General features: G+C 41.8%; 1 protein-coding gene across 1 annotated transcript; it reads right to left on the reverse strand.

Moving 5' to 3' along the window:
* Positions 1–184: 184 nt before the first annotated feature.
* On the reverse strand, positions 185–8,340 carry mecr (mitochondrial trans-2-enoyl-CoA reductase). Its single transcript, XM_061820922.1, has 10 exons — positions 8,049–8,340; positions 6,205–6,302; positions 4,216–4,347; positions 3,993–4,136; positions 2,742–2,844; positions 2,464–2,566; positions 1,982–2,055; positions 1,848–1,908; positions 1,695–1,767; positions 185–947 (listed from the first exon to the last, which is right to left on the reverse strand). Exons 1-10 carry the CDS (start codon positions 8,225–8,227, stop codon positions 790–792), a joined length of 1,125 nt encoding a protein of 374 aa, XP_061676906.1. The 5' UTR covers positions 8,228–8,340; the 3' UTR covers positions 185–789.
* Positions 8,341–11,886: the final 3,546 nt, after the last annotated feature.

An 11,886-nucleotide genomic window follows, 5' to 3' on the forward strand; every position in this document is an offset into this window, starting at 1 on the left:
CTCGTCCAAAGATAGCTGGGATAGGCACTAGCACGCCTGCGACCCCAGTGAGGATAAGCAGCCTCTCCTATACAAAACAGATGTGTTGAGATGAGGCAAAAAGTGGTCACACCAGACGCTGATGGGTTTCCTACCCCCACCCCTGATCTACATAATAAAGTAAAACTGAACATTTCAGAGTGGCCTTTTATTGTGGCCTACCTACGGCACACCTGAATCACAATCATCATCATCATATCTAATCAGCATCTTCATATGGCACACCTGTGAGGTGGGATGGATTATCTCGACAAAAGAGAAATGGATTTTTGAACAATATTTGAGGGAAATGGCCTTCTGCGTATGTAGTAAAAGTTTTAGATCCTGGAAATATGGGAGCAAAAAAAGTGTAGCATTTATGTTTTTCCTCAGGGTACTTTTATACAGGACTGTAGGCTGCATTGATAATGGAAAAAGTTTTGAAATTACACATTGGAGACTTTCAATGACTTAATGTTTGCATTTCCATGTTAGCTAAATAACATGACAAGTAGGTTTGACGATTTAATCACATTGTGAACATTTTGTGTATTTGTGTGGATTCCTCTTACAAGAAATGAAATATTGCATTTGGACCTACCATAAAAATCGGAACGATTCAGTCCTGGATGATGCCTCTTATCACTTGTAAAGTCTTAACAGCTGATTAAAGTCAGCCAGTAAAGCCGCACTGAAATCTAGAGGGTCATGATTCTACGTAGTGAACTTTAAACCTGATCGTCGACATTAAACGATGCGTGGAAGGAGTCTTCACGTGATCAGGATCTGCTTGGCAGAGGTGAAAGGCTGTACGGCGGCATCCAGAGCTTGGCGGTAGTCGTCCAGAGCCACCTGCGCGCAGGCGGGAGCGCTGAGCTTTTCCTGGCGAAGGAGGGCGCACAATTCATCCAGCATGGCCCTGAACGCTCCTAGATCCGCAAAGGAAACAAAATCCCAAAATACTTTTCAACATAATCGCCACATGCAGAAATATATTCTAAACAGCACTACTCCACATTTTCATTTCTTAAAGAGCTATAACCCTGTGAAACTGATGCTATTTGTTAGCCTGTCTATGGTGTTTTGGCTTGTTTGTTCGCAAGGAGATAAAAATTCGTAGTACTCTGCGTTTGCTTTACAACTTTTAATTCTAACTTTAAAAGGGAGCGGCAATAAACAGCAAAAAGGCCATGCCATGTCATTTTCCAAGCCGCTTATCCTCACAAGGGTTGCAGGAAAGCTGGAGCCTATCCCAGCTAGGTTCGGGCGAAAGGCGTCCTACACCCTGAAGTGGTCGCCAGTCAGTAACAGGGCAGATATCGACACCATCACGGAGCGGGGGAATCGATCCCACGCTGCCCGCACCAAAGGCAGGCGTGAGCACCACTACATCATCAGTGACTCACCCAGCTTGAAGGCTCTTTTTTCAAATTGTAAAGGCAATTTTTGTAAATTACTTCTAAATTAAATAGTATACATTTATCTGTCACTTCCAATCGATTTTGCAATCCTAAATAGCGAAAGAAAATCAACGGTATGGAATATTTTCAAATAAATCTAGTGGGTTTTATGGCCTGCATTTGAATACAAGCAATTAAAAATGTTACTTTCCACATTATGTCCTCGTTAAAACAAAATCAGCAATACTTTTATATAATCTGCAGATGCAAACTCACCATGTGAGTGTTGTCTCTTCCACTGTGTGACCCAGAAGCCGCACACTTTCACATCCTTAAATATAAGAGCACTCTGGGGAAGAAGTTAGAAGATTTGAGAAGAGGAAAAACAAATGTTACGTGTTAAATCTGAGCGACGGTGATGCGGCATACCACAGGGACAGTCACGGGCTGTTTGGACATCCCCCCGTAGGTCACCATGGACCCTCCAACCCTGCAGGAAGAACGACTGCGTTATTACTCAACCTCATTCCTCCCTTCTGCTCGAATTGGTGCACATCACTCACTGGAGATGACGGAGCAGCTCGGTGGCGCTCTTTCCTCCGACAGCATTCAAAGCCAATTTAGGCTTTGGACACATCTGGAAAAAAAAGTCCAAATATGAATTAAATACTATACTAGCGAACAACTCAGGTCGTACAGTGGACCGACCGCTGCATACTCAATGTCCAGTTATTTGCTGTATTTTTATCTCTTCTTATTTCAGGGGGGAAACACCATGAAATCACCAATTGGTGGTTTATTCACTCTTATTCCAAATTTTGGTGGATTACAAAAAATATTAACTTTCATTCACTTTTCTTTAATGCATTTATAATGGGCGTCAATTATTTTCGCTGTTCGCGGTTAGGCCCGGTCCGTATCCTTCGCAAATAGCGAGCGATCTCTCTACAAAGTAAGCAGGGATCGGCTCAAGCTCACACAAGCAACCCTAATCATGTCAGACACTACATAAAATGAAGACATGTACAATTTTCACGAGGCCCACCTTAAAGAGTTCCTTCATCTCGGGCTTCCTCAGTGCGTCCTCCTTGATCACGTGACTTGCTCCGAGGGCCTTCAGCCTGTCACTGAGCTGCGTGAACTCTAACCTTTGGAAGAGGTGACAGGAGGAAGTGCACTAGTGTCATATATAGAGACTCTAGAACACACAACTCGATACCAGTCAATGACTGGAGACCCTGTGACAAGATGTTAAATCTGGAGCACGAAGATGAAACCTAAAATATCAGAATGCAATTGAAGTACTTTTCCAAAAAGTTCTACCTGTCTCGGATCACGTTGATGGTGTTTATCCCCCTCGCTGCTGCAATCTGAATAACTGCTTGCCCCACGCCACTGTTGGCTGCATTCTGGATCACCGAATCACCTGCAAAGTAAACCACTGTGGGCGAAAACTAAGACTGTGTAAAACAGGGGTGCCCAGACTTTATTACCTCAAGATATCTACTTTTCAAACAGGGGGATGATGATAATGATGCTCCCAAACCCTTTTATTTTTTACCCTTTTTATGTGCACTGTATTGTCTGTGCTTTCTTCCTGGATCAGGCTGTGCCAAGGTGGAATTTTTAAACTCCACACGACCTCATCCTGCACTTTCTACTTTGGCTTCAGACCAGACCTTTCCCACTCGGAAAAGAGAAAATCTCGTACAGTTTAGCCACTTTTTCTTCGATTATTCACATACTCCGACAGCCATTGCATCTTAAAACAACAGCATTTCTTTTTTAACTTTCTCCATTAATATCGAAAGTAAACATAAGTAGCATGTCTAGCTCGTCTTTGCTCTACATTGCCAAGACTGTGTTACTAACTAAAGCAGCGGTGGTGGACACTGTCATGATAAAAGACTGCAGGCTGTGTAAGTACTGTAACATTTGTAATTATGAGTGTATGTCTTTAAAAGCAGGGGTGGGGGGTAGGGGTGTAAGGTCAGGTAGGAAATAGAGTGTGTGGCGGAGCAGCAGTCATTGTTAGAGAGAGTTCCGTGTGCTGCCTATAGAAGCAAGTGGCTTACTCTTTTCATTTTTTATGGTACGTATGTGTATTGTGCCATTGCATGTAGCGACCAGTCATCCCTCACTCATTGAATCACATTACAAAATGCCACAAACTCAATAGCTGTATGTTATACTTTAAATTTGCATTGGATTTTTTTTTTTGCACGCAACGCAGAATATCTGCCAAGAGACTGCATCAGCGGTGCACAATTGCACACGCGCAGTTTGGAGGGAACATTGGTTGACGTTTTTTTTTTTTCTACAGGCTGCATTGAGCACCCTTGGTGTAAAACTAACTCCTAGAAGAGAGAACAGGTCAGATGTTGTCACTAGTAGTTGAAGGCCTCCCTCGAGTGGTAAACAAAGAATCACTGAATTAAAAGTTAAAACTCTGGGTTATCTTTTTTTTTAATCCAGTGTAGTACGTTTTTAAGCACAGTTCAGTTGCTTTTCATCTTACGTGGAATACACACGGCACAATGGAGAAATCTACCGATGCCGTATGCGGTCATCTACCTGGCTCGAGGTTCTCAAAGTCGGCCAGCATCCTGAAGGCAGTGCAGGGGTTCACCCCTAGTGTGGCGGCGGCCAACAGGGGGACGTCACTGGGCACTGCGATCAAGTCATCTTCATCCAGCACGGCTGCCGTCCTCCACGTCCCTGCGCACGCAAACACATACAGCACAATCACGTCCCGAATGCACTCACCCCAGTTCGCAGGTCAAACGTGTTCATTTACCTACACCAGCATCTCTCGGGATGACCCAATCTCCTGCTTGGAGAGACGTAACCTTCCCGCCCACCTCTACCACCTGGGCCACCCCCTCATTGCCCCCAACAGCTGGGAGGTCGGGCAGGATGGCGTATGTGCCTGGTGGGGTGGCAAGTATTTTCAAGTCAGTTGACAACTGTCAATACTACGGAAGCGTATTGCTGTCACCCAAAAAAAAAAAAAAAAAAAACAACCCTGTTTTTCAGGCTATTTTTTTCTGTTTTTCGGGCTAATATTTTCTCCCTGTCACGTCAGTTGAAGGTGGAAGTAATCCTACTTCCGCCAGGAGTCACTTGTCGTTCACAGGTTCTCGCGTGAGGTCGATGTGTCCCGATAACTCAGAAAAAAATTTGCTCGAAAAACAGGGAAAAATATTAGCCCGAAAAATAGAGGGAAAAATATTACCCCCCCCCCAAAAAAAAAGCGTGAAAAACAGAAATAAATAGCCCGAAAAACAGAATTAAAAAAAAAAAAAATGGGGGGTGAGAGCAATACGCTTCCGTACAATACAAAAGAAAATCTGACACATAAAACCTCCGTGCATTTATTTACTGTTTTGGCATGAATAAATTTAGTGTAGAGCAAAATACCTCCTCCATCTCAGCTGCTGTACATCTCGTCTTCCATACAACACACACAATTTTAAGATCAACAATATACAGTATATAAACTTTTCGTAATCCCTCACTTATTCCTAATGTTATCTGTGGATGAGGTGATAAACTGTTCTTCTATGAAGAACACAACTATGTGCTTTGAGTATGGATGTGCCACGGCCTCACCACACAAAGTAAACTCCAATGGTTTAGGCTACCTTTAAAGGAATTAAATTTGTTTGTTTCAACACTGGCATTCTGGTCTTAATCAGTCCATTAATTAATCATACATTATTTAACGGACAACACCAACAATGGACTGCGGCAATGTATTTTGTGGGAGATAAAAAATGAACAAAATGACAAAAACGTGACGCGGTAGTGACCCGTGTTCATGAGATTGCGATAATGGACTATATCCCATTCTAATACGGTTCGCAATGAGGTAAAAAAATCATCACGTAGCCTAGCAATCATTTGTATGTAAACATGATGGCTTTCAGTACAATCAAGCTCTAAAGTCTCATTAAACATTGATTTGTGCACGAGAATAAAATGTTGACAGTGGCAAACGAGTATGATGAGGGTTTACAAACTTCTTTTTGTGGGCACTAATTACGGTAATTTTCGGCCTACCGAGCGCACCTGATTATAAGCCTCACCCAGTGCATTTGGAAAACAAATACTATTTGGTATATACATAAGCCGCACTTAAGTAAAAGCCACAAGTGCCGACATTGAAACCTACGTTGAAACACAAGATATTTACAAAGAAAGACGGTACACAGAAAGAGTTTCCAAAGTTTTAATACCTTAGCCCAGCTTAATTTAGCAACAGCACGGTAGTACGAACTGGGCAGGTAAAAAAAAAAAAAAAAACAGCCGCGGCAGCTACACATTATCAACACGGTAGCACAGCACTAAGAGAGCCATTAAAAAAAAAAAAACAACATCACTGAGACGTGACAGTAATACAGCAGCACTAACGCTAGCGTGGCACTAACAGGGCAGGTTAAAAAAAAAACCATACTGGTAAAAGTCACTGAAACACGGCAATAATACAGCAGCGCTAACGCTAGAGTGGCCCTAACTGGGCCGGTTGAAAAAAAAAAAATACTGGTAAAAGTCACTTCCTGTGCACATATACTCCTCCAGTGTCACTCTTAGCTTCACCGCTCGAGTGCCCCCTTGCGGTTGTTAGAAAAATTGCACAAACTAGCTGCATCACTGCATAAACGGCAGGGTTGAAAGCGTGTGAAAAAAGCCATGGCTTATATCCCGGAAATTAGGGTACTCATTATTCATTTTTGGTATTCACAAATAGCTGAGGTTCACTTTACAGTTCCTGTGCTTTCCTTACCTTGGATCATGTTGATGTCTGCTGGGTTGATGGGAGCGGCCATGATTTGAACCAGGACATCCTTTGGACCAACTGGGGGAAGATCCACATTCTCCAACCTGACAGGAACAAAGTCCTTACATTCAATTCAAAACCGAGGTAATAGGCAACGGATGGCCAGGAGAATATACTGCCTTTCCTCAGAGGTCCTTCCACTCTAATTTGCAACCTCGTTACTGTAAATACAACAATAAAATGTAAGTTTTTGTATTTAATTGTAAATGATGAATGAAAATGGTTTTCATGCAGGACCATGCTCGATCAGATGCATTCAAGTACGTACTTCCCTGTGTGGCTGGACAGTCAAGGTTTGAAAAGAGGAAAAACAGATTACAAAGCCGCCTTTGTCACCTGACCTGAACCAACTGAGAACTTGTGGGCAGTTCTCAAACGGGAGATACACAGTGACAGCAAACCTCTCGGAACTATGTCTGGGAGGTTGTGGTTTTCTGTTGCACAAAAACTTTGAAACAAAGAACCCGTAGATGGAAGGCTTATCACCGTTATTGAAAAGAACAGTGGCTGTTTTGGTCACATTTTATACATACAGTATCAGTTTCTATCAATTTTTATAGAAACATTTTGAGTTGGTAATTGCCACTTGAATGAAAATAAGTGAGATGGGAGTATGTTTTTTTTTTTACTTCTGTAATCATTCTGAATAAATAAATAAATAATTTGCACCAATAATTGCCTATTCTCCACACTTTCTTAAAGTTCCCATATTTTGCCAAACAAACTTTTTTCAGTATTTGGGCTGTAATATTGTCCCTTTGATGCCTCATTGAAATGAATGCTCATATTTGTTTGGCAAACTAAGGATGAAACTTGAAATTGAGGGTGTTATGGATAATGTGATTAGCGGCTATTCCACAATGCCGTGATTATAGACATGAGCCTCCTCTAGTGATCATGACAGAATCACAAAATACGGATAGAGTCATAAGACATAATCCCGCGACCCTTGTGAAGATAAGCGGTTTGGAAAATGAAATGGAAGATTAGAAAAATAAATATATGACGCCACCCCCACAAAAAAAGGAAATTCAAGTAGTTAGAGTTCAGTTGTATTGAACTTTTAAGTGGCCGACTGGTACATTTACTTTTTTACAATTGTTTGGTTATAAACATTTCATTGTGTACTTTATTTTCTGCATTAAGTTTCATTGTCTTACAAGAAATATTATTTTTTAGGAATATGAGAAGACTTTGGGGGGGGGGGGGGCACGGTGGATCGGCTGGTAAAGCGTTGGCCTCACAGTTCGGAGGTCCCGGGTCCAATCCCGGACTCCCCTGTGTGGAGTTTGCATCGTGCCTGCGTGGGTTTCCTCCGGGCACTCCGCTTTCCTCCCACATCCCCAAAACATGCAACATTAATTGGAGACTCAAAATTGCCCGTAGGTGTGATTGTGAGTGCGGCTGTTTGTCTCAATGTGTCCTGCGATTGGCTGGCAATGAGTTCAGGGTGAACCCCGCCTCCTGCCAGTTGACAGCTGGGCTGGCTTCAGCACTCCCCGCGACCCTTGTGAGGATAAGCAGGCGTAAAAATTGTGCCAAACATATGTGCGTTCATCTGAGATGACACGCTGTGGCGACCCCGAAAGGGACAAGCCGAAAGAAACTTACTTACTTACTTGTGTAAAAACTGTTTACCCAAATGGCTTGTATATACCGTATGTGGAGCATGTGTTAATACTGAGTTTGAAATATATTACGCTGCACGCTCTCAACTACGGGGAACACGGGAATTATTACAAATTTCCTGGGATCCGGCAATGAAATAAAAGTATTTTTCTGAGTCTTACCGAATGACGTGAGAAGGGTCTCCGTGGTTTGCGTATACCAGAGCTTTGCAACGGCTCAGGTGACGAGCGTGATTAGCCTGAGCCGCTCCTCGGCGACGTTTGAAAAGACCGACAGGCAACAAACTTCTTCTGCAAACTAACATGTTAATGTAGCAAACTGCGCCAAGTTGTGGCCACATAGTGACGAGAAATAAGACGCGATGTGCGGAAGAATGTGAAGGCTCGTTTGGCTAACCTCACAAGCAGGACGCGGCCATGTTGGAATGATATCAATCAGGACGTAAACAGAAAACTCCGCCTCCTACTGGACAGATGTGATCAAGCACATCTCATCTCTTCAAGATGCAAATACAGTATACAGTGTAGTCACTGTACTATAAAATTGGGCATATCTACTTTACTAAAATAATACTTCATAAAACTGCTTGCATCCTTGATGGCTATCATACAAACCTCTCTGTTTGTAAATTTAGCAATTGATACATCAATCCAATTGTCAGCGTGTGTAAGCGCACCCAACTGAATACTGTTGCAGAAAACTCAGACCACCACACGTGTATCGACATATTTATTATGAAATGGAACAGGATCTTTACATACACCGTAGAAACCTCATGGCAGTAAACACTACACACTGCTCATCTTGGACAAAAATTAACCTGAGATCATCGTGTCCATGGCAGTAAACACTGATTACATTCATCAGTAATAAATGCACATTTGTTTTTTTTTGGGATGTAGCTCTAGCCATTTATTAGATCAGACACAACACAAACAAAAATAATAAAATGGCTGATGGTCACAAAAAAGTTACCCTGAGAGTTTTACATGTTATCCAAGGCTGGGGAACCTTTGTATTACGCTTTATTATTCCATAGCATTAGCATTTGTTTCTTAAATGTTTAAACATTGAGTTTAGGTTCCCTTACACCTTCACCATTACTTAGACAATCACAATAACGCATCACTGGGGGACTTTTTGTTGCCATCACACAATACAACTTCTAAATTAGGCGGGTGTCAGCGTATTGTAACTTCTTTCTTCTGCATCTCCCATCACATCATATGAACCCAAAATATGAACACTAAAGCGTGTGTGTGTGTGTGTGTGTGTGTGTGTGTGTGTTCTCTTTGTCATAAGCACTGATAGTCTGGAACAAGCTGCATTTTGGGATGATGGTCAATACTAAAATTGTGCCCCCTGTTCCCCATCCCTTTGCTTACAGTATCCTAATACATCCCCATCTACGACCGTTATAGAGGAAAACACGACAAATAGCGGCACAAAAAAGTGGTTATAAAAGGGTGGGGGCACACGTACACCGTTCATCCTGCACTTGTCAACTCCTTTCCGATCCGTCTGAATTATTCCCTGAGTTTTCAAGACGGCTGTTTTCTTTTCCTGAGGTGAGTCGACAAGCGCGTGCAACAAAAAAAAATTAGAATGATATAAAACGAGAGGTAATTCTAAAGAGACTAAAATGTATGTATATAAAAAATGCATCTTACACATCACTTGTGTAAATTGTATTGGTTTTGGCATAGATAAGCATAAAAAATGATTAGCATAATAAAAAAAAAAAAGCTGAGAAAATGAATGAAAAACACTTTATACCCGTACATTACATACTGTATATTGCTTATGTTCTATAGTGTATTTCTACAAGGAATGGGAAATTAGACTGTGGGGCAAATTTAATGATATCCATTCATTTTATTAGCCGCTTATCCTCACAAAGGTCGCGGGAATGCTGCAACCTATCCCAGCTGTCAACAGGCAGGAAGCGGGGTACACCCTGAACTGGTTGCCAGTCAATCGCAGGGCACATGAAGACAAACAGCCACACTCACAATCACATCTAGGGGCAATTTAGGGTGTCCAATTAATGTTGCATGTTTTTGGAATGTGGGAGGAAACCGGAGTGCCTGGAGAAAGCCCACACAGGCACGGGGAGAACATGTAAACTCCACACGGACGGGGGTCGAGATTTGAACCAAAGTCCTAATAACTGCGACAAATGCTGTAACCAGTCATACACCGCGCCGGCAAAATTAATGATAAATCTATTTAATTGTGACTTTTATGAACGATTATGGGAGCCTGGATTATGAACCAGAACAATGCTGCACCATGACATGGAAGTAGGCCACAGCTGTCATGTTGCACTCTAGTTTGGCACAATTGAGCATTTCCACACACAATCCCTAATTTAAAGGACAAGAAGAGAAGAGATGAAGGGTGTTTAAATGCAGTGTAGAGAATTCTGGATGAAAATAAATATGTAGCACGCTTATTTCTCTCCCTCTCTCTTTAAAAAAAAAAAAATTATATATTAATTGGGGGCGTCAGCATCTCCTGTAAAACGGGAGTATAGCGCCGATTTAGCTACCTAGTTCTACATACAGGCTCCTCCACGCAGGCTTGGCTGTTTCCAGGACCGATGACCCTACACTTGGGAGGGTGGTGTCTTAAATATTGATCACTTGGGATCATTAAAAAAAAAAAAAATTCAAATGGAAAACACCAGCCATCCCACTGGTATCGTCACAATATGCGCCTCGTTTTCAAGTATCAAGAGGAGAGCTAGCCGAAGCCCTCGGTAACTACAATCGGAGGTGATGGATGTAGCGATTGTTGGAATTTTGTCCAAAATGGACGTCAACGAAATGCTCTCGTGTGTGGTTAGTAGTACTGATAATGTAGCATTTCTCTTCACACCACCATGAGAATAATGACATGACTTTAAAGCTTATGCTCTGAATGACAACTGCAATAGTGACATTGTTGGTAGTACTGACATAGTACATGCTTAAATTGCACTGATCAGGTAGTTGCTGCCCTCAGGAAGTAATTGGGGGTGATTAAATGTAGAATTTGTTGGAATGGATAGGTTTCCAATGCACCACCGTTAGACCAATCGGATAAATTAACGATGGAAAAAAAAAAAAAATTCCCGCTTCACTTGTGTTCTCTGATGTCTATGACACACAAGATGGCGTAATTAGAAACGTATCCATTCTAGTCAAGCTGAGCTATGTACGTTGATGAATTATCTTGTGTGGTCAGTAATACGGAAAAAGCAGCATATGCTGACTAGTACTGATAATGTGGCATATGCCATTGTAAACTGCATTCAGTGTTGGTGAATACAGAATATGTTGGAATTATATCCAAAGTGAGGTATGGAGATTGATGTTGAATGGTCAGTGGTACTAATACGGTATCATATGCTTAGTAGAACTGATTATGTAGCATATGCTATCAGTAACCGTTATCGGAGGTGGAGACTGCATAACTTGTTGAGACTCTCTTGCCAAAGTGAGGCATGTGCACGGTTGATTAATGACCCTGTGTGTGGATTGTAGTACTGATAACGTAGCATACTCTATGCTTGGTAGTACTGATAATGTAAATAAAATGTAACCTGAGCATTTTCAATTGGAAGCGATGGATGCAGGATTTGTTAGAATTCAAAATCAAAGTGAGATAACTGCAATGGTGACGTCTAACATTTAGCACACAGTTCTTACATGGCGGGGGTGGCCAAGAAAGTGTACCACGTGACCACACCAACAGAGTAAAAACAAAACAAAAAAGAAAGAAATACGCGCCAAGGGTACTTCCAAGTGGCAGAAAGTGATTAACTACTGCTGACTTGAACTGAAAACAATGACAATACCCTTGGGTTATACCACCAAATATACCCCAAAATGATTACTTTTTTTTTTTTTTTCGAGAGAGATGGGTAAGTACCAAAATCCGGTATCTGTCCTGTCGACACCGGCCTTATTTCAAGATATCAGGTATAGGCTGTCGATATCAGCCACCCATACTTAA

This window comes from Syngnathoides biaculeatus, chromosome 5, assembly GCF_019802595.1.
Source record: "Syngnathoides biaculeatus isolate LvHL_M chromosome 5, ASM1980259v1, whole genome shotgun sequence".
NCBI classification, from domain to species: domain Eukaryota; kingdom Metazoa; phylum Chordata; class Actinopteri; order Syngnathiformes; family Syngnathidae; genus Syngnathoides; species Syngnathoides biaculeatus.